At 52.9% G+C, this 23,248-nt stretch overlaps 1 protein-coding gene across 2 annotated transcripts in view; it reads right to left on the bottom strand.

Annotated features, from left to right (window-relative positions):
- Positions 1-1,907: 1,907 nt before the first annotated feature.
- Positions 1,908-23,248, bottom strand: part of GALNT18 (polypeptide N-acetylgalactosaminyltransferase 18) — a 346,837-nt gene continuing 325,496 nt past the window's right edge. For both annotated transcript variants that reach the window (XM_044919842.1, XM_021685303.2), the window contains 2 exons: positions 17,180-17,344; positions 1,908-2,323 (listed from right to left, as the gene is read on the bottom strand). In XM_044919842.1, the coding sequence (XP_044775777.1) occupies positions 2,177-2,323; positions 17,180-17,344 (312 nt within the window). In that variant the 3' untranslated portion in view covers positions 1,908-2,176. The remainder of the gene's footprint in view (positions 2,324-17,179; positions 17,345-23,248) is intronic.

Below are 23,248 nucleotides of genomic sequence, written 5' to 3'. Positions count from 1 at the left end.
GGGGGGGGGGGGGCGGGACGCGGGGTGTTTGGGATTGGGGCAGGAAGTAGAAGCCGCAGCGTGTAGCAGGAGGCCGGGGTGAGTGCAGGAAGGAGGGCACGTGGGACCTGATCCAGGCTGGTGCCAAGCAGGGCTCTCAGCTTTCAGCAGGGAATCAGAAATACCTGGACCCCTTGTTAAAATCCTGACTGTTTCTGGCTCAGGAGTTGCAGCTGGAGCTTGAGAGCCAGGGGACGAGACGAGGGGACCCCTGGTAGGTGGTGACTTCAGAAGCACGGCGGTGGTGGGTGGCCACGACGGGGAGGCGTCTGTCTGAATGAGGTGGAGGAGTCAGTAGGGGGTAGTGATACGGGAGCCCCCGCTTTGCGAGCATGGCAAAGGCAGTGCCTAAAACTCCCTCTTGAGGGTCCTGCTTCCTGGGTCCACCTCCCGGAGGGTAGGAACCCTCTGTTCTGTGGTGGGAGTTAAAGATAAGGCTGAAGGGGAGGCTATGGGGGTGGCCTGGGGAGGCCCCGTGGCCCCTCCAGGGTGAAGCCTGTGCTGGATGGGGTTCTCGGGGTGCCGGGTGGCCAAGACAGGAGGCCCCTCTCCCCTGGGGGTCCCACAGGCACAGGAGGTGTCTCTGTGTTCACTCAGTGTTCAGTTATAGATTACTGATCCCAAACAGGCAGGTGCTGGGGCTGCAGGCCCCTGGGAAAGAGGTCCCGGAAAGCTTGAGGGGCTGAGTGGGGCTGAAAGTTGTCCAGGAAGCATTTCCTCCCCTGAGTCTTACAGCCCGTCATTCACTGTTGCTCTGCTATGAGCTAGAGGGTTGGACGTGGTGCTGGGGGTGGTGCTGGGGGTGTCCTTCTAACTAAACACAGGAACCCCCAACCCGAGGAAGGCCTCTTGGGACTGGGAAGCTATTGGAGGGACAGAAGATTGGGTAACAGGCTCCAAGAAAGACGGTTCTACTCGGAGGGTCACTGGTCTCCTGAGGCTGGGCCCAGAGGGATGACTTGGAGCCATAACTGAATAAGCCATGTGTTATGGGTTCAACTGTGTCCCCCCAAAAGCTCAGAAGTCCTCACCGCTCAGTGCCTCAGAATGTGACCTGATTTGGAAACATAGTCTTTACAAAGGTGATCCAGTTAAATGAGGTCACAACGGTGGGCCCTACTCCAGGATAACTGGTGTCCTTATAAAAACAGGAAATGTGGACCATGAGGCAGACACACACAAAGGGAAGAAGACATGAAGACACAGGAAGCACATGGCCACCTGCAGCCGAGGAACATTTGAGGCCACCAGAAGCCAGGAGAGAGACCTCAACCAGATGCTCTCTCACGGCACTCGGAAGGACCCAACTCCGCCCTTGCCTTGACCCTGGACTCCCAGGCTCCAGAACCAGGACAGAATGAATTTTTGTTGTCGAAGCCACCCAGTCTGTGGCCCTTTGATAGGACAGCCCCCAGAAACAAATATACGGTGACTCCTGGAAGAAGCCACTGGCTGGGGGCGTCTGTGGGTGAGGGTCATCGCTGGGGGCCTGAGCAGGGGACCGCGTTGGGAGGTGAGAGAGGTGACGTCAGGGGAGGGCAGCGCAGCTTGAAGCCTGAAGCCCTGCAGCGGATGGTCCAGTGGCCAGCGAGCAACACCACCCTCTCCAGGGATGCTTTCTCCAGAGGACGCAGGTGCTGTGGCGGAGGCAGAAGGAACCTGGAAGGTCAGAGTGCCCTTCTTGGCACCCTGGGCCTAAGGGAGAAAGCTGGCGGTTTGCACAAGCTCCCACTGTTGGCGGGGACTTCTTTGAGCCTCTTTTCTTGAGGACGAGGAGCAGGAAGAGCAAACAGGGACACGAACTCCAAGTTCCGAGGAACCAGGCAGGAATCTGCACTGAGCCCCAAGTGAGCGCAGAAACCCTTTTCTTAATCAATAGTGTTTTATTGTCAGTTATAAATATTTTCCATTTGTCCCCTATTTACAGTTGCAAAATAGTTTATGATATTACACCATCACCCATCATTCGGCACCTTTCTATAAACTCCATGAAAATCGCATAGGAAATAAAAAGCTCTTTTTTGGGGGGGCTCCCACTAAGCTGGTTCCCCCCCGACTCCAAACAACCCCACACGGACAGCAGGCAGCAGGTGCTACACAGTAGCAAAGGGACGGGCGGGGGCGGCTCCCGGCGGGGTCAGGACGCCAGGCTCCTCAGGACGTTGGTGATGCTCCAGTGCTGGCCCGAGCACCTCTGTAACACCAGCTGGAAGCCAAACTCCGAGTCGCTGTTCTCCTGCAGCTCCAGGCAGCGCTTGGACTTGCGGTTCTGGATGGGGCCTCCCTAGGAGCCAGGGCGGAGAGGGCAGTCAGAGGGAAGAGAGGCAATGTGGGGAGATGTGGGGGACCTCGGGCCCAGAGGTTGGGGGGGCAGGATTATCAGTGCGTCTGGATGCCCGGGAACCAGAGAGGCTCCAGGAGGGGTGAGGGGCCAGCTTTCCCATGTAGCCCCAGGCATCCCTCCTCTGGTACGTCCGTCTCCTCCCTAAGACTGAATGTGTGCGTCAGTTTGCTTCACAGGGTCCTAGATCTTTGTTGGGATGGAGACACCCTAGCCCGACTTCCGTCTACTGGGCTGGGGTGTGGCAGGCTGGTTTGCTCCTATAGCTCCCAGTCTAGGGGCCAGGGCCTATTCCCACAACCATGGGCTGGGGTCCTTATGGCTCTCACATCACACCGACCCGGGTCAGGCCACTAATCTTCTCTCACTTGGACATCTGCATCAGCCTCCTCGCTGATCCCCCTCTGACTTCCAGACGCAGGGAAGAGCGATCTCTCTAAAATGGACATTTGGCCTAGAGGACAGAGCTCACGTCCAAGTGCGGCGCCGAAGGCCTTCATGGCCTCATCTCCTCCCTCAGCTCCCACAACTTTCACGCGGCCGTACCAAACTCCCCGTGGTTGTCTAAACCTCCTTGCGTTACATCAGGGTTCCTGGTATTGAGCGAGCTGTGTCCTGTGGTGGGGGTCGGGGTCAGGCCAAGCCACAGTCATGTTTCAAGGCTCAGCTCCTGCTCCATCTCCTCCAGAAGCCTTCTCACGTCCCACCTCACCCCCACCTCCACCTCCTCTCCTCCAGTCCGCGCAGCCGGCGAGGTGCTCTTCACCCCGGGCTTGCTCCACCCGGCACCACGGACTGCCGGCGGAATGACTTGTTTCCTGGTCTTTCCCCCGCTCTACATTGACAGCCCTAGGTCTTAGCCATTTCTGTGCCCTCAACATCCAGCAAAAAGCCTGGTGCCTAACAGATGATCGGTAAATGTTGGCTGTCACGACCGGCAGAGGTGAGAGGGGATGGGTCATGGGACAGGGGTGTGGTGCCAGCTGTCTCACTCTGGAGTGGCCCCGAGCGGGCCTGGCAGCAGGGAGAGGGAGGCCCCTGCCTCTTGTGACCGCAGCCCACGCCCGCCCCAGTGAACAGCACGCTGGGAGAGACGGAGACTGCACACTTCTACTGTAAGGGGGCATCCCCAGTCTGCTCCCACTGTCCCCGTGGTGCCAAATGACACATGTCAAGAGAACAGTGAGACTCAGTTCTCACAGTGAGCTCAGAAGCTGGCGGAAATTACTGTGGCCGGACACACATATCCCCGAGAGCCCACACTGCCACGCCCGGGTGTGTATCTAGCAGAAATGTGTGCACCAAAGACAAGCACCCGAGTGCTTCTGAAACATGGTTTGTAAAAGCTCCAGCCCGGACGCGAACCCAGACATCCATCAGTAGTAGAATGAGTCAATAACCTGGGGTTAGTCACATGCTGGAATACTGCACAGCATCGGAAATACACAGATAGAGCTCCGCTCAGGATGAATGAACCTAACAGATAAGCATGTTGGCACCAGAGGCCAGGCAGAGAATACACACAGAATTCCACTGACAGACACTCGCCAAACAGGCAACGTAGGACCAGTGTTAGAGCCAGGATGGGGGTGATCTCTGGGGAGGGGGGAGTGGGAAAATGAGGGAGAGGAGGCCAGAGAGGGAGTTCTGGGGTGCTGGTGGTGCGCTCCTTCCCGACCCGGCTGCCGGCAACATAGGTGTTTGCTTTGTTTTAAATCACTGAGCTGAACATTTATATTTGTGCGTGTTTTTTATGTATGTGTGTTATTTTTCAATTAAAAAAAATTTTAAAAGATGTAGCTCCCTCAGAAGGGACTTGACCAGTGGGTGAGGGAAGCAGGTGGTGAGAAGCTGGATGGCAAAGGGGAGCAGGAGTGTGTCTGTATGTATGTCGGGGAGGAGGAAGGGAAATCCCAATTTCCAGCGTGTGGGAGATGGCCCAGCAAATCTCTTTCAGAGTATTCAAGGGAAGAAAGCAGGTCTCTCCTGCTGTGTCCCAAGGCCAGCAGTCACTCACTGCGCCCAAGAGCAGACAGACAACAGAGCAAAGGGGAAACCCAAACAGCGAGCTCATCTGGGGACCACAGGCTCAGCCCGAGAGACACCCGCAGGCGGAGGCCTTGCAGGGGCGGAGGAACGAGAGGCCGTCCGACAGGGGCTCAGAAAGGACCCTGGAGTCCCCAAGTGAAAGAGGCTCTGAAGGCCGACCCTCCTGCTCTCATCGGCAACCTGAATGACCTCTGCTTCAGCCCGGGGCCTCCGGCTCTGCTTGGCTTCCTCTAGGGATGACACACGCAGCCCTCCTGAATCAGCGCTTTCTTTCCCAAGCTGCTCTGCCCAGGAGCATTCTCCTCTCCCACTGAACTAAAATCCTTGTCTTGGGGGCATCCAGCAAGGTGTCCCAGACTGTCCCCTGAGGTTCCCACACTTGGGTCTGCTCCTGCTTCTCTACCCTTCCCCTCCCAATAAGGGAAGGCGAGGCCCATGTCCTCTGAGTTCTATGCTTTTCTAGGTTAAACTGACCCAGTTCCATGTGGAACAATTTTATATAATTTCTCCATCCTGGCTGCCCTCCTTTGGACCAACTCCAGTTATTCTGACTGCCAAGCAGAGGGCCACCAGCTCATTTCCACAGGACGATAGGCTCCTTCAACATAGCCAACGAATCGGCACTTTTGGCGGCCACACCATACTCCTGGGATGGCGATGGGAAGACAGCCCCAAGTTGTCCCTTGGAAGCTGTGGGTCCCCATCTTGTCCCTCAAAAGTTGGACCTCTGGACCCAGGTACATCCCTTGTGACATTGCCAGCCCATCGCTCTGCCTGGCCCAGGTTTCTATGGTTTCCATTCCTCTGGCCTGAGCATGTCTGCTGCCCACTCCTGGGTTGGGTGACGTCACTGCTGCGTCCTTGGCACATGTGTGGCCGGCCCCCTGGCCCGCTGACATCCCCACCAGCCGGCAGTGTGCCTCAGCCCACGTTGCTAGGAGTGGAGCTGAGGCAGGGCGCGGGTGAGACCAGCCCGGCTCTAATTCACAAGGCCTGCCAGCCCTCCTGGTGGGGAGATGGGCAGGGCGGGTGCTGACCAGCAATGCTTCTTTCCTGCTCGTCAGTGGGTGGCCGTGGGTGAGCCGTTCCACCCCCTGGTTCCATGGTGTCTAGGACCAGATGATCATTTCTGTCCTGATTACCGGAGGACGAGCGGAAGGAGTCATGGGAAACCCTTTCATCAGCTCTAAAACAACAAGAGGATGTAAGGCTGCTCAAGGTATCAGATGGGGGCTCTGGAAAAGTGCACGACAGGCAGGATGGGGGCCAGACCCAGTGCCTACTCGCTCTGCTCAGGCCTGACTTCTCAGCGTTTCCTCAGGGGCCGGGCTGCTTCGGCCACCCCCAGATCACTGAACCTGGAGAAACCTGTCCAAAACAGAGAAGGCCGCAGCCTCTCCTTTCCTGCCACAAGTCGGGCACATTCTACACCTTCCACAGGGCACCTTGCCAAGCCTGAGAGAGAGGGAGATCTCTGAGAAGGAAAGTGTTCCTTCAGAGACTCAACTATGACATTTCCCAGGCCCTATCCTGGCCCTCAGGACCCTGGAGACAGGAAGTGTGGTGACCCTGGGGCAGAAACAGCCCATGTGGCCTCTGGGCAGGATGTGGAAGAAACAGAGCGAGGCCAAGAGCTGTGAAGGAGACGCGGCCTCAGTGATGAGAGTGTCTGGGCCTGTCAGGGAGGGTGAAGTATGCGGTCAAGGCGAGCTCCCTCCCTAGGGGCTCCAAGAGGAGAATGTTCTAGAGCAGAAGAGGAAGGCCTGCTCGGAGGCCTCATTGAGCAGCCCTGGAATGTGTCTTGGGAACACGTCCGGGCTGTGGGAAGAGGAGGCAGGCCACTTTGGGTGCTGCCTCCCTCCTGTCTTCCTTCTCGGCCCTCAGCCTGCCTCACTCAATAACCTCCGGGCTCTCGCCCGCTCTCTGGGCCCATTCCCTTCACCAGAGTTGCAAGGGAGCCTTCCTTTCCTCCGTTCGATCCCTTCCTGGTGACCCAGCACCCTCGAGAGCAGCCTGGTGGTGTTATCTGCAGCTCTGACTGCGGGCTCTGCCTGGAGATGGAGCTGATAAGAGTCGGCCCTTATTTCCCAGGTACCGTGCGCCGGGTCAGATGCCCTACATGCCCAATCTCACGTATTCCTCAGGAGAACCCTGACAGCTGCAGATGGCACTTATCCCCACTTCACAGAATTGGAGACGGGGGCTCAGAAAGGTTGGGACACAGGCCGAGGGTCACACGGTCAAGTAGGTGGTGGAACCAGGCTGGCAGCCCCATTCACTGCTCGTCACTACGATGCATGGCTAGGCCCACCACACCATTTCTCCCACCCTGTGCCCGTCTCAAAGTAGCCGTCTCGACCGCTCAGTGCCTGGGGTGGAGGAAGGTCATTTTTGATGGGCTTCAGGGGCTCTGGGGGGCTAGTTCCTTTGAGGGCTCTTTGCAGAGACATGATTTATCCATCCATCTGAGATTTAATGAGAGCCAACTGTGTGCCAGGAACAGTTCTAGGTCATGGAGATACATGAGTGACTAAGCAGGAAAAGATCTTTGTCTTTACGGAGACGATATTCCAGAAAGGGGAGCAAAAAGTCAATTCTCTGGCGTGTTAGAAAGCAAAAAATGTAGGCAGTGCTCTGGGCTGAATGTGAGTCCTTAAAATTCCCATGTTGAAGCCCTAATCCCCAGTGTGATGATATTTGGAGGTGGGGCCTTTGGGAGGTCATTTGGTCATGAGGGTGGAGCCCTCATGAATTAGATTAGTGCCCTTATAAGAAGAGACACATGAGAGATGATGTCTCCCTCTGGCGTGTGAGGACAGGGTGGAAAGGTGCACACGTGCAGACCAGGAAGAGGGGGTCTCAGCACACACTACCCACTGCCACCTTGATCTTGGACCCCCCAGGCTTCAGAACTATGAGGAATAAATGTTTGTCGTTTAAAGCCTCTCGGTTTATGGTCTTTGTGTTCTAGCAGCCCGCATGGCCTCACACAACTGGGAAAGGGAGTTGGGGAGTGGTGGTGAGCAGGCGGCAGCCGTAACAGTGGTCAGGATGATCCTCACCGGGAAGGGGAGGGCTGAGTGAAGGCACGAAGGAGGAGAGGACAGACCCTGTGCCCCAGAGCAAGGCTCCCACAGCTGCAGAGGCCTGGTGAGTTCAGCAAATGGCACGGAGGCCGGGGTGTAGCTCGGGCGTGGGGTGGGAGAAAGAGATGAGGCCCGAGAGGTCCTCCAGGAAGGGGCAGGTTGTGTGGGGACTCACAGCCACTGAATGGACTTTGGCTTTTAATCTGTGCGAGGGCCAGCCACTGCAGGGTCGGACTGATGTGTTAGGTGGGCCACTCTGGCCGCCGTGTGGAGCATGGAGGGTTGCAGGAAGGAAGGAAGCAGGGAGGCCGTGTGCAGGCTCTGGTCCTCACAGCTGGGGCCCCGTCAGCAGCCCCTGGGCCAGACCCCCCGCTCTGAGGGGCCGGCCCCGCCCTCCATGGAGGGCACAGGCTCTCAGTTTACCAGTCCAGTCATCTAAATTATTTGCGTAATACATACAACTACAGGATCTGGAAACACACAATACTTTTAATTAAAGAATTTAAATAAGGGCAATTAAACCTGGCAGGAGAGATGCTCCAGCACACAGAGAGCTTAATTGGAATGGAAACCAAATTAAATATGGAAACAGCATTAAAAAAATCAAAAGCTGAATGTATAGAATTAAGGAGGTTAATAATAATTCCTAAAGGTGGGTTCCCAGCCCCCAGCCTAGTTCTTCTTCTGGGCCTCTCTGGAGTAGTCACTAGGAAGGGCACGAGAGGCATGTGGGTGGAAGCAAAGAATGTGGGACTCTGCTCCCAGCCTTGCCTCTGCATTTGTGTCTTGCCATGGAGCACTGACGATGTGCACAGTGGGGCCTGGGGAGCCGTGGTCCAGGAGCCCCTTAGGCTGAGGCACCGGGGAGCTGAGCCCAGATCCTGCAGACAGGCACCCCCTCTCTGCCTCAGTTTCCCCAACTATGTGCCTGGGGCAGCTAGAGGTTTCCTAACTTGCCCCGCTCCTCCTGGGGTGTAGGCTGGGTAAACAGATTAGACAGAGTCCCTGGAGGGCTTACTTACTACGGATCACTTCTGGCTCTGCCGTGGGGCCCCGAGATGGGCCTTTTTAAGTTCCCAGGTGCTGCAGCTGCTGGCGATGCCAGTTCAGGGACCCCAAACCAGCTGTCACCCTCTCTCAGGGAAGGATTGGGCCCGGCTTGTCGTTTGCACTCCTGACCCGAGGAGCATCTGGGCTGAGCTCAGGCTGCTCTCAGGTTTACCACCAAGGTGTTCAGAGGAGGTTGTGTGGACAGACTCCGGTATTCCGCAGTTTTCTCTGCTTATTTCAGAGCTCCTGTTCCACTATCCTTTCCAATTAATTTTCCACAGGCAAGTGGCCCGGTGGGTCTTTCGCTTTAAGCACAGTGGGCTTGGGAGTTTTCAGGTTAAGTAGTTAATGATTAGTAATCAAAGACTTCAAAGCATGGGTGGGATGTTAGCACTAGTTAAAAAACTCTGAGATTAAGTCTTTTTGTAGAGGAAAGTGGTCTTTCTGTATTATGAATATTCAACACTATGTTTATTCAATAAGTGCTTTGGCATCTATTTTTCTTAAAGGAGACTCACCAGTGCCTGAGTGAGAGTCTGCCTGGGATTTGCTGTGAAGGTCCACTGGACCGAAGATGGGGTAATGGCAATGTCAAGTACCAAAAAAAAAAAAAAAAAAAGGTGAAGGGGGGTTATGGAGATAGCAGGGTGGCTGGAGGGAGCTCGCTGAGGAGGCAGGAATCCAGGCAGTTCACACACACCAGTGACTGGCTTGGCAGGGAGACTCCAGCCCCAAATGCCCATTGCAGCCCTCCACTGGTTTTCTAGAGGCAAGACAAAGGCACCATGGGATGGTGGTTTAAAGCATGGCTCCCAGAGGCAGAATTCCTAGATTTGTCCTTGGACAAATGACTTAATCTCTCTGTGCCTCAGTTTCCTCATCTGTAAAAGGAGAATAATTAAAGTACCCGCTAGCACGGTTGTGGGGAGTTATGTAATATTTATAAAGCAGTTACGATACTATCTGGTACCTAGAAAGCACCATATAAATGTTGGATAATGAATTTAAAAATCTTACTCAGGTCTGAATAGTGGGGACCTGAGCCCTACCACCTGCTCTTGGCTCCTGATCTCTGTGGGATGAGCAGGAGGAAGGGGGGGTGCTGGCTGCCATAAACTGAGAATCATGAACTTCCAGGGCCCACACAAGGCTTTGTCAGTCCATCAGAACTGGACAATTCCACATTCGCTCCTTCATATGACATGGAAATGAAAAGGTGTTTTATTCTGGAGCCATAACGAAATACCCGATTATAGTCTTTTCTTTTCAGTACAAAAGGTTCTTGAAGTCGGACTTCTTGACAGCGACTGGGGATCGGAGCGGGAGAAAGTCAAGGACTCCTCCTCCTTGCGTGTGGAGAAAGTCTTTGGCAGAATTAGCCGTGCTCCCTGGGAAACGTGCTCTGCAAATAGGTTCTTTTTTGAGTGGGTTACTCATCTTGCATCAGATTATCAAATTAGACCCCACAAATCAGAGCCAGTTATCCTGGACAGGCAGGGTTGGCTCTGCTCTCGGCTCTCTTCCGGGCAGTCTCCTCATACTCTTGAAAATTTCTTCTCTCCTAGCATCAATGGACATCTCTGTTGTTATCCTTGATGTTCCTCATTTGGAAAATGCATAAATGCTTCGCAGAGAGTGAGGTGAGCACAGGGGCTCAGATGTGGGAACAGCCGACCATGGGAATGCTGATCTATGTGCACTTGGCCTCCCAGAGGGGTCTTGCTGGCATTTCCCCCAAAGAACCCAACAGCCAGGGGGTGTGAGGGTGCACCCTCCCCGCCCCCCAGTCTGGGAGCAGCATGCAGTACAGTCTGAATATCCTGGCATTTCATCAAAGCCTCCTATTTTAAAAAATATTCACACCAATTTGTCCTCCACTCCACACAGTATGCATACATTTCTCCCTCCCTCCTTCAAATCTGAAATTATAGGAAGCAGTACATATTTATTCTATCATTTTGAGTGCCCCACTTAACACATATCTGTGTTTTGCAGTTGGGACGCACCTCCAGCTAACAGTGTTCTTTGTAGGAACTAGGGATTTCTCCATCTAAGCAGGGCCCTTTGACTATTAGGTTGCAATGTGCTTTTTCGGTATGCACACATGTCTGCGAGGAGAGTCCTCATTGGTAAAATTTTGTCCATCTTGGGGTTTTTCCCACAGACCTGCCTCAAGACCTGGTACGCAGGAGGCCTTTGGTTAATATTTGTGAATTTTTAAAAAATTTTATTTTATGTTATGTTAGTCATCATACATTACATCATTAGTTTTTGATGTAGTGTTCCATGATTCATTGTTTGCACATAACACCCAGTGTTCCATTCAATACGTGCCCTCCTTAATACCCATCACCAGGCTAACAGATCCCTCCCTCCCCCCTCCCCTCTCAAACCCTCAGTTTGTTTCTCCGAGTCCATTGTCTCTCATGGTTCGTCTCCCCCTCTGATTCCCCCTCCTTCATTCTTCCCTTCCTACTATCTTCTTTTTTTTATTTTAACATATAATGTATTATTTGTTTCAGAGGTACAGGTCTGTGATTCATCAGTCTTACACAATTCACAGCGTTCTTTGTGAATTTTTTTTGAAAGAAATCCTTCATTCAATTAACAGCACTTTGGGGGGCGCTCCTCTGTCTCAGCTCTCCGTTAGGTGCTGGAGACCCTGGACTTGTAAGACAGCCCTGCCCTCTGGTGTCGTGGTTGATGGAAGAGAGGGACATGGAAATAATGGAAAACCAATTGCAGAGAGTAGGATAAAGATGGTCCTCATACGAGGAGTTCAGCTCATTTTCGAACTTGCGGGGCCTTTTACTGAGGTGGGCCCAGAGCAGCTTCTAGGTGGGAAAGTGCTCCTCAGGGCTTACTGTCTAGCTTCAGCTTAGCATTACAGAATTCCGGGGTTGGCAAGCACTTAAAGCCATCCAGTCTAAATCCAGTTAGAGCTGTAGAGCCTTAGATGGCCCGCTGCGTGATCCCCGGAGCCCACCTCCTCCCCAAGCTGCCAACTTCATATCTGGACAAGTCTGGCTACGAGAAAGCTGCTCTATCAATTGTCCTGGCTTCGCTAGTCCCGCCATCAGAACCAACAGGACAAGACTGCTTTCCTGTGCGTAGGGCAGCCCTTTAGCTGTTAGAAGGCAGAGCTAAGGTGCTCCTGTCTTCCTGGTCCAACGGTCTGCATTCCTTCAACCATGCATTCAAATAGGTAGAATTGAAGGAGGTTGGACCTTAGAAGATACACATCATAACAGCCTTCCTATGGCAAGAATCCCGTTGGGAACATCTTGAAGAGAGGGCTCCAGCATCTGCATCACTATTCAAAGGAACAGTAGTGGGGGAAGGGCGGCACCTCATTACCATGGAGAAGCAGTCTCTTGTGTTGCTTGGCAGGTGTCCTGCCACAAAGTTCTCTGCAGTGACCTGCTATCTGCTTACTCCCTCCCCTTCCATTGGGGAGGGGACACTTCATCACCAAATCCCAGAATCCTCCAAATCTCAGTATGTAGGATACTCTCAGAAGATTGAAAGTCCTATAATTTATAGTTGTCAGTTTAGGACATTCTTTATACCAGGAGGAATCACAAGCTAGAGAAATCGCAGAAGGCAATAACGACGACTTTTGGTGTTCATGAAATTTCATCATGTGTTGATGTGGGAAATGTTGGACATCTAGACACAGTGTGTGGCTTGAGAGGGACAATGCTGGCTGCCCACCAACTGTTCTTCAAACCCAGAGCCTAGGGTGGTTCTGGATTAATAATCCCCCCTCACAACTCCTTGCATTTCATGCATCACTACTTCCAACAAACTGCAGCAATGTCTCAAAGTCCCCCCCAACAGCTGTCTTGATCCATGCCCCCCGAGCAACCAAGTCTGCCCCATCTCTCATGGGAATGCTGGGACAGCCCCACCCAACTTGCTTCCCTGTCTCTTTTGTCTCAGTCCACCCTACACTCCACTACCAGAGGGATTCAGACTCCATTATGGCCATTCACTGCTTAAAACTTCTCCTGCTTCCTCCCTTTGCTTTTAAGGTGAAGTCCAATTTGTTGGCATGGGTTTCAATGATCACCATTATCTGCACCCAAACTGACAAACTTAAGTCTGATCTCTCTCGTGCTCCTTTGGAAATTCTAAGTTCCCCCCGAACCAACACTGGGCTTCTGTTCCTCAAACATGGTCTGTATTTAATTGCCTTTGCCCAGGCTGAGCCTCTGCATGGGATGTTCTCCCTCTTTACACCTGGGAACTGTCCTACAACTTTCAAGATCTGAATCAAACAAGCCTTGAATGTGAAACCATTCCTGAGCCCCTCATGCTGGGGTCCCGGCACACCATACCTCCCTCATTTCTGGTCTCATCATCCACTTTGTTTCATGTTTATATGCTCCTCCAGGGCAGAGGCTGTGTCTGTTTCATGTCTGCATCCCTCCTGCCCAACCCCCGTGCTCGATAAATGTTTGATGAATGACTGAAGGAAAGAATGTTCATCATCAGAAAATGGCTCATCAGAGCCCTGTACATCAGCATTGCCAAGAGATGTTTTCATCAAATGTGGTTGCTCAGTGTCAGTATCTAACACTATCCTGATTCATCCCGAGCATCAGAAATTCAGAAGAGCTTGCAGGGGATAGAAGAAAGGCATTTTATTTGTTAAACAGAAAATCAGGGTATGAGATGGAACACTAAGATATGCAAATGCCTATCTTCTTTGTGGGAGAACCTGGGAGAATTGCACTAGATTATTTTGAAATTAATTCAGCCTGAGTGTCTGTGGAGTTTAAATGCAGCCCTCAGGAGAGTAAATAATGCAGAATGTGAAACCGGAAAAGAGATTTGAGATGCACCAGTAAAAGCTTCCTTCAGCCCAACTTCTGCACCAGATCATTCTCCTTGGTAGGATCTCTATGTAATTTGCAAAGATTAAAACCTGTTGCAAGAGAATTAGCCCAAGCACATGATTTAATCATGTAAGAGGCTTCCAGCATCCTCTGGCCTTGTCAACAGTAGTTCCTAACCAATGAGGTCTTGCGGACAGAATCCAGGTTGCTTGATAAATATCAATTATTTTGCATTAAACAAAAATTCCACATACATTAATCTTAAATATCAAGTAAGAGGGCTGCTCTGGGTTTGCAAATTAAGGATTTAAAAAATATGGTTTCCAAACAGTTCTTCTTGGGAGAAGGATCAAAGATGTGACTGCCAAAGCACCCTGGGAGTTTAACTGGATATATGTGTAAGTGGCTGAAAACTGCTCAGGCTCCAGGGTTCCGCATCCAAAACACTGCCTGCTTTGTTGGTCACTATGTCCTTTCAAGTAGGAGTCACGTGGGGCTGCCTGTTCAAGGCCATGCACTCAGATGAGGAAAGGAAAGTGCTGGATTTGGGGGTGTCTTTGCCTCGAGGACGTCTATTTTAGGGGTATGTTCCTTTCTCTGCCCCAGTCAGGGATGGACAGAGGAGATGAGGGCCAGGCAGGGGCACCAAGGCCCTGGATCTGGAGATAGAGATGAGTCACCTCAGCCTGAGACCTCCGGGCATGTCCGTCTGGGAGGGTTGGAAGAAAGGGCAACGTGCCCGGGGAATGGTTCGGATGCAACCAGCCTATTTGAACTCCAGCTCAGGCTGTGTGATCTTGGCCAGGTGGACTTCATCTCGTTTTGCCGTCTTGGAGATGGAGCTGCTTTGGCTTATTAACACCGCACTTCACAAGGCTGGATGCAGTGGGGCTGAGGCTCTACTGAGCTCTGTTTCCCTGGTGATTCCGGAGCTCCTCGGAGGAACAAGGCTTGCAAAGGGGCCAGGGAGCTCACTTCAGTTCAAGAGCACACATACCCCGGTGACACAGAGTCCCCTGAGCATCAGGTGCCTGCCTGGCTGCGCCCCGCCCTCCAGGGGCTATTCCAGAACTGCCCGAAGCTCCTACTCCTTCTCCTGGCCAGTTGAAGTGGCATGCTTGTCCATTAGAGGCCTCCTAGCCACACCACCAGAAGCTGGGCTCCAAGGGGCAGCCTTAGACCTTGCCCTGAGAGATCTCGGTGGCCAGGCAGGGCCCTAAGGACCCCGAGGTCACTCTTAGAGGAGAGGGAGGAGGGAACGGCTAAATGTTCACACTGCATTTCAGCCTCCTGCTAGCTCTTCTTCCTGCCTCTCTTCCCCTTCTAGAATCTCCCCCTTCCCATTCATCTCCACAGTCTCTGCCACAGGAGCATTCCAAAGCCCAGACCTAAACAGGCCAGTCCCCAGCTGTACATTTTCACGCCCACAGGCCCAACTCTAGGCCCATGGTGTCCCCAACCTGGCCCAGCTGCTCTTCCAGGCCCATCGGCAGCCACCACACCCCCACCCCGTGCCCTCTAGGACCCGGCCACGCCTGACTCTCCACAGCTCCCTGAACATAGCCAGGGTTGGCGGCTCCACAGCTTTTGCGCATGCTGTTCCCTCTCATTGGAATGCCCTTCCCGGTTTTCATATGGAGCAAGCTCCTACACATTCTTCAAGGTGAAGTACTGTCTCTTCTGAAAAGCCACCCGCCCTGCTCTGGCTCTGCACCCACCACCTTCCTGTGCGGCTTCCTTCCCAATTCCCAGTGGGGAAGCTGAGCTCATGGGCCCCGCAGGCCTGGCTGAAGGCAGCAGAGAGCAGCCTGATGGGAGCCCCTGCACAGAGTCTCTGGAGGGGACGATCTCCGTTTCACCCCAGCAAAGTCAGCCCCACTCACCTCCATGCGGCCCATGTGTCCCTTCCTCTCTGTTGCCTCCAGGCTGCAGGCCAATGTTGCATCTAGCCTGAGCTGCTTTGGAGAGCACGGAGCATGCATCTGGCCTTCCTCCCTGACCACACACCTCTGGCGCTCTCTCGGCCTTTCCACGTAAAGGAGGCCAGAGGGGAAATGTAGCCCCTCCCCGTGTCCCTCAGGGCTACACAGCTGACAGGGGGCGTGACAGAGGCAGAGTCTGGGGTGAGAACAGGGACTTCAGCAAGAGAGAGGGAGGCGCGAGGAAGCTGTGCCCCGTATTCTCAAACCTCAGCCCTGACCCTGACCTTCTTCCAGGTGCTGCTACCAACAGGCCCCAACTGGAAGTAAAAGAGAGTTTGAAACAATGTGTGGATAGTCACCCCCAGGACCACGCTGGGCATGGTATTTAACAGCTTTGTGTGGAACGCCGGGGTGACGGTATCTGGCAGCCGCTGTGAGGGTTAACTGAGCTGCTCTGTGCCCCGGGCTTACAAAGTCTGGCACTTAGCACTCTATGAAGGCTGGCTATTGCTCTTTATAGTTTACAACACGCGGCGAAGGTCATGTAAACAGGAAGGAGCAGGGCGGGAGTCACTGGCCTGGCGCAGCACTGGGGGCCCAGCCAGGACTCCAAGCAGCAGCACACATCTCCTACCTGCCCTCAGAAGTGCTCCCATTTGGCTCCCCATGCTGCTCCCTAGCATCTGCTTTCCTGGGGTCACAAGGCTCTCGTCCAGGCCCTTGCTCCTGTTCTCCAACTAGCCCCTAAATCTAGGACCTTGTTTTGAACTCGGTATTGACCTTCACCACTCATCTAGGACCTCAGTGCTCTGGTTGCACATACCCAGGTCACAGGCGAAAGGTTTCCCATGCCCGTAGAATATAGAGATGGCCAGGGCCCCCTCTTCCCTGCCCCCCCACCACGGGGACAGTAACTACGAAGCCTCTTCCAGCACCTGTCAGCTTCCTCCCTAGGGCAGGAGCAGCTTGCTGGGAGGCTTGAGTCGGGGTCCTGCCACTCAGTCCCACAAATATGGACATTCCCTTTCTGACTTCCCTGGAAGCATCCACCACGTACAGTCCCCGATGCCTTCGAACGTGATGGGTTCCTCACTTCCTGTTCTGAGCACTTCCTCTGCACCACCTGGGCGGTGAGTGTCCCTGCCTATGGGGGGAAACCAGCTCTAACTTAGTGGATGCCCTGGGGGCTGGGAGGCCTCTGTGGGGTCACTGTGGGCCGTCTCCCACTGGGCATCTTAATCTTTGGGCTTCATCTTATAACTGGGCCAATGGAGAGCAGGAAGTCAAATACGGGCCTCAGAACTGATGGAGACTTAACACAGGAATGCTGCATCCACAGGGTCTTTTGAGGAAGCCTCCTCCCCTAGAGGGAGCCCATCCTGGGAGGAAGGCAGAGTGGGGCACAAGGCCAGAGACACCCCAGCACTGTCTACACCTGGGACACTGGGCTTCATCTCGGGAGAAAGGATATGTGGAGAAGAAAGGCGAGGGTTTAAAGTCAGAGCGGCCCGAGTCTAAATCCCAGGCCTGCTCCTTACTGTGTGACTTTGGGCAGATGACTTCCCCCTCTGAGCCTGTTTCCTTATGTCTACAAATTAAATAAAATGATAGTAAAACAACAACAACAACAACAATAATTTCCCCTTTAGAGCCAGCATCAGGAGACAGCTAATAATGGACGTGAAGGCCCTGGCACATGGTAGGTGCCCAGTCAATCCCGAGAGTCACTGTGCTCCCATTTGGCTCCCCGTGCTGCTCCCTAGCATCTGCCCCCCACACTCTGGGGCCCCTGTGGACCTTCCACCTGCTCTTCACTCCCGTTGCTCTTGCCGGCGGCTCGGGGGCTGTTACCTGAGAGAACTGCCAGTGGAGCTTCATTCTCTTGGCTTTGGCATAACTGCACTCGATGAGTCGTGGACGACTGTTGACGTCCACCAGGCACCGGTTGTCGTCGTCGTCGATCGTGGGGCTCAGGATGCCCACGTGGATCTGCTGACTGCTCGTGTAGTACACGTTCTGCGGGGTGGGGCAAGAACGCGGTTAAGTGTAAAGACCGGAGAGATGGGGAGGGTCCGGGGGGGCTTCTCCCTGGGCAGTTGGCAAAGGGAGCACAATCCAGTGGGCTTCACATGATTTTTCCATTGCAATGGACAAGAAGAAAGCCCTTTTACATCATCATCCGGGATAGTCGCTGGTCTGCATGTATAACAGACAAAATTTTCAAGACACGAACCTTAGTCTCACCATATGCAATGCAATCTGATACTTCCTCTTCTATTCTTTCCCTGAAAAGCATTGGTCATACACTTTTAAATTGAATTCACCACCCATAGTTTAAAAAAACATGGCTTGAATCCATTATTTGTAGGTTTGCTGACTTCCTCCCTCCATATATTTCATGTAAGATACTGCGCTTGGCCCGAAGATACAGAGCAAAAGACCTGTGCCAGGCCTTGGGGAGCTGAGAGTCCTGTGCGATAGGAGGCATGTAACTCATAATTTCCACCCAGACTAAGGCTGTGTAGAGCAAGGTTGGCTAACTTTTCCTTAAAGGGCCAGGTAGCAAATATTTTTGGCTTTACAGTATGTTGGGCGGTCCCTAAGGCTACTCCCAGATTTGATGATTCATTAGGACTCAGAAGACTCTGCCCATATTTGTACTTACGGTTATGATTTCTTATAGCAAAAGGATACAAGTCCTATCAGCAAAGGGAAAAGGCACATAGGGCAAAGTCTGGGGGAAACCAGGTGCCAGCTTCCAAGGGTCTTCTCCTAGTGGTCACACAGGATGCACTTAATTCCCCCAGCAAGCAACTGGGACAACACAGGTGAGATGTCACCTACGGGGAAAGCTCTTACAGACTCAGCTGGGTTTTTATCAGGGCTGGTCATGTAGGCAGCCTCTGCCTGGTACATACCAACATTCCAGACTCCCAGGAGCAAAGCAGGTGTTTAGCATAAACCATATTGTTTGTACAGTCTGGTCAGGCACAGCAAGCCACTCTTAACACATCTGGGAATGGTGGGAACCCTTCTGAAATCCAAGTTCCCAGATGCCTGTCAAGGGCCAACATGGTAAGCAGGCCTTTCAAAGGACGGCACAGGCCTGCTGTGTTAACTCTTTCCTGCACAGAGGGCCATACAGTCTGAAAACTCAACTCTGCCATCGTAGCATGAACACAGCTAAACACAGTAAATGGATGGTTGTGTTCTGGTAATGCTTCATTTACAAAAATAAGGGCTGTGCATGGGCTGTAGTTTGTTGGCCCTGGTCTAGAGGAAAGCCACATGACCTTTGACCTTGCTCTGAGTGACAAGTCATAGGGTTCTGTGAGCTTTTCTCTTCATATTACTAAAAAAAATAACACCCCCACTTATGATTAGGTCCCATGGGCAAATCGAGATACTATATTTCTTTGCTTGAGGTTAGAGTTAGGGTGGGCCCTCTTATTATCTTCATATATTAAAAAAATTCTTACTGGTAAATATCTTTGAGTCACTGGCCTGAGACCTTGGCAACTCAGGGCCTTCATCCCACTCCCGGGTCGAGCACCGCAGATGGTCTCGTCTCCCCCAGCCCTTGGCAGGGGACCCCCGCCAGAGCAGAGGCTGAGACAGGCAGGGGGAGAGGGAGGAGGGCCTCCCAGGCAAATCAGGAACAAAATGGGGTTGGTTAAATGACTTAATAACATGGTTCCAAGGTGCAAGAGAAGTCCCAGCTCTCTTCCAAACAATGGGCATGTGGATTTGGGGCAGCAACACCGCTGGCCTATCGAGTGGGTGACCTTGAAAAATGAGGTAAGGTAGAGACATTTAGAGACACTCTGTCATCGGGAGAAGGGGTGGAAGTGGTGGTATTTGGCTAAAACCTTCCTCAGCCTGGAGGGTGCTGAGGGGGTGGGAGGAGGGGAGTCATTGCGGGGCACTTTTAACAAGAGGCTCTAGAACCTACTACAGGGAGAAAACAACTCTATTTGCAGGGTGCTTTTGTGGGGAAAGTGATCCAGGGTGGAGCAGGGTCATTTCTTTGGGTACTTGCAGGAGATCTATACCTTCAAGGATTTGTTTGCAGCCCAGCAAGTTTTCAGAGCCCAGTCCTCTGTGGGGGTGGGGAAACACACCAGGGGAGTGACAGTCTAGGGGTCCAAAAACCACAAACAATGGCATGATTACAAAGTATCAAAATGGGGGCGGGGTGGCAAAGATCACTGGAGGGAAAGCCAACCTGTGGGCTGGACCACTGCATGGGGTGGGCTTCTGGGAGGAGGGGATGGGTGCTGGGTGTTGGAAGAAGAGAAAGAACTGTGAGCAAATGAAGTGGGGGAGAATGGAGCGATCAAAGGGACACACTCCTAAATGCAACCAAGCGAAGGCAGTGCTCTTTACCTTGGTCACACAGTAGAATCACCTGGGGAGCTTTAAAGTCTGTATTAGTCTTAGAAGGTGAGGCCTAGGTATGGAGTCTGTTCCAGGTGATTTCAATGTGCAACCAAGGTTCAAAACTAGCTGTAGTAAGGACATTTTGTGCAGCCTAGGGAGGAAACATTGGGACAGCACCTACGACCACCTGGATTCTAAGCCTCCCTCTCATCTTGGGGCCAAGCGGGATCCCCATCTGCAGAGGCACTGTTTGTAAGACTCTGATGAGGGCGGCCTAGGGGTTAGGAAGCACCACTGTTTAGGAGAACGGTTCTCTAAGTGTGGTCCCAGCATCATCTAGGAACTTGATAGAAGTACACATTTTGAGCCCAACGCCACACCTGCTGAATCAGAAACTCTGAACAGAGCCCAGGAGTTTGTGTTTTAACAAGCCGTCCAGGTAAGTCAGATGCATGAGAACGTTTGAGGACCACTGATCTGGTGGGATAGAGTCAAGTGGACCTGGGTTTCCACTCGGCAGCCCTGCCCTCACTTTGTGGCTGAGAAGCCACTCTGAGCCTCAGTTTCCAGACCTGTAAAGCTGCTAGCCATGGGCCTGGCCACAGGGACTGCAGGGTGAGAACAAGGCCGGTGGGGACCCAGTAGGGAAGGGACTCCCAGTCCAGCTGCCCAGCCTCAACCCCCTCACCTCTGGCCTCCGTCCTGAGTCGGCCTGGCCAGTGGGTCTGTGCGTAAGGATTCCCGGAAACGGCAGGCAGGCCGCCGGCCTGCCTCGTGCAGGGGGGTGGGGGCAGAGAAGGAGCGAGGCTTGCTTTATTCAATCTCAATTTAGAGTAGTGACTGTGACATCTGTAATGTGTGCTAGAAATGGGCTTTGTCCTCTTTACCAAGAATGAGCTGCTGACCCTTCTGCAGAAAGGGCAGGCTGATTTAAGTGTTTGGTTACTGGTCATTAACCCCTTGACACAGAGGTCAGTTACAGCGCTGAGGGCCGCAGGGCACTGATGCTAAATCAGGAGTGAAGGGGAGTCATTTCCAAAATGATCTTCTGTTCACTAACCACAGAACCAGGTACATTAAGGGAAGGAAAACATTTATAAACATTCCTGTTTGCCAGAGCTGGGAAGGAGCACCAGTGTGGAAAGCAAGGGCCCCAGCTCAGAGCAACCCCCTGTGAGCCCATTTCCCTGGTGGAACAGAACAGGAGAGGCTAAGTACCTGAGCCCGCCAGGTGTGTGTGGAGCGGTCTGTAACAGGCACTCAGTGCATAGCCAATAGACGATCCAGTTTGATTCAGCAGACACTCCTTCATGCCCACTAGGGTGTGGCCTGAGCTGGGCACCGGGGAGCAGAGAGGAGCAAGACATGGGTGCCCCTGGGGAGCCGAGTGGGGAGACAGCCTTCCGAAAAGGGAAGAGATGCGCCTCACGGCCAGGCTGAGAGCAGCGTCAGAGCAGGTCAGAGTGCTGGAGGGGCTGGGGCTGGTCTGTGAGTGATGAGTTTCGAGAACAGCCTAGGAGGAGAGTAGTGTGCCCAGATAATGGAGTAGGATGAGGGACCGCTGTCAGAAGGGAAAGGACAAACAAAGGCACGGAGGCTTGGCACTACCTTGCCATTTTGGGGAAAGAGAGTGCCCCCGGGGGTGGGGAGATGAGGCTGGAAAAGCAGCTCAGGGCTGAAGAGTTGATAGCATCCTGTGACTTCAGGTGGGACTGTCCCTCCACCTATCAGCACATCCGAGGAATTCTCAGAGTCTTCTGAGTCATAACCATCCAAAGGGCCTGGAAAGCGAGCTGGGGCTAGAGGTGACACAGCCCCTTCTGTAGGCCTGTCTGCGGGACAGGGGAGAAAAGTGAGCTTTGGACCAGGGTGCGGTCTTTGAGCATAAGACTGAATAGGAAAGACTAAGCGAGGCCTGATTTCTGCCTCCCACTGTGTACCTGGGCAGGATGGCCAGGCCAGCAGCCGCTCGGCACCATTGCTGCGCTTGGAAATTTTGACTTAGATTCATACTCGTGTGCTTCATTCTGGGCCTCGTACCCACAGCATGGGCGTCAGCCATCTCTCTACCACCATCTCTGGGGCTGTTTGCCACCCAGCCAACCCAGGCAGCAACCCGAATCTCCCACCTTGTTCTGTCTTCTCTTCCCGTGTCATTCTGAGCTCTTGGTGTCCCCTGGGCTCAGTGTTTCCCTTGTCAGCTCCTCTGTCCCAGGAGAGAGCCAGGGGGCGGGGGCCATCTGGGCTTCCTGCATGGAAACTGAGGGCTGAGCAGGAGGGAATTAGCAGCGAGAGACCAGAGACAAACTGGAGAAGGCAGCTGCAAGGATTCTTGATGCTGGCAGCTTTATTTGCTTTCTTGTAACAGCATCTTGCTTCACTCTGGCCATAACGGTAGGCATGTTTCACAGTCTACCCCATTGCCTTGGCCTAGGGATTGGTTCCAGGATGGACATGTTGATCCAGTCTGGACCAATGAAAGTCCTCCCTCAGATTTTCTATTTGTGCAAGCATGCTAGAAGGCTCTAGGCCCAGAGCTACTTGCTGCCTTCTTCCTCAGGTAAATCAGGGAAACCTTTTCCACTTGAATATGAAAGAGACTAAAGTTACATATGAAGGGAACCATAGCCAAAATGGGAGGGAGGGCAGGTGGAAGGGAGAAAAGAAGAGGAGGAGGAAGAGGAAGAGGAATAAGGAGAGGGGAAAGGAAAGGAAGAAAAGAGAAGACAAGAGTGCAGCAAGCTTCATTCCTGCCCCTGGATCCAGCCCTGCCTGAAGCTGAAGCCAGACATGGCCTTGTCAGTTACATGAGAGAAAAACTTTTTTGCATTTAAGTTGGTTTGAGTTGGGTCTCTGTCACTTGCAACTAAGAGTATTAACAAATACAGAATACCCAGGAGACCTTTCAAGAACACCAAAGGGAATGAAGTAAAAGGATCAAGTTACAGTGGTCTTTAGCTACAGGGTGAATATAGGTGGCATGTATGTATATGCTTTACTCAGTTATTATATAAAGCAAGGCACTTTTTTAAATAATGAATTACTGGTTTGTGAATGTCTGATTTTTTTTTTTAACAAGATAAATATCTCACTCATTTGCAGGCTAGTATGCTTTCTCTAGTGGATGAAAAGCCAGTGAGCCTGGAGGTTCACACAGCCTTAGGAAGCCCCTGGGAGTGGGCTGAGTATCTGAATATCATCTATCATGTAGGTATAAGAGGAGAAGAAGCTGAGAACTGCAGATGAAAGGAAACTGGGTTACAGGAAAGTAAGATTGGCGTGGCCCAGGATGAGACGAGGAGCAGGTGCCCTGGACTGGGATCGCTGGCTGAGCAGTCTCTCTGCAGCCTTCTGTGTCTGTCTCTAGGGAGCAGTGCCTGCCCACTGCTCAGGCCTGGGCCTTAGCTGCTCATCCCCGTTCTGTTGCTGCCCTTCCCCTGTTCCTCCTGCTCTCTGTACATTTCAGAACAAGATAAGAGGGTGCAGAGCCAGGGACTGGGGCAGGCAGTTGTGAAGAGGCAGGAGCAGCTGTCCTTGCAT

The sequence above is a fragment of the Neomonachus schauinslandi genome, chromosome 11, assembly GCF_002201575.2.
Source record: "Neomonachus schauinslandi chromosome 11, ASM220157v2, whole genome shotgun sequence".
Classification (NCBI taxonomy): Eukaryota; Metazoa; Chordata; class Mammalia; order Carnivora; family Phocidae; genus Neomonachus; species Neomonachus schauinslandi.
Note: the sequence above shows the minus strand (reverse complement) of the source record. Positions and strands in the feature narration are given on the sequence as shown.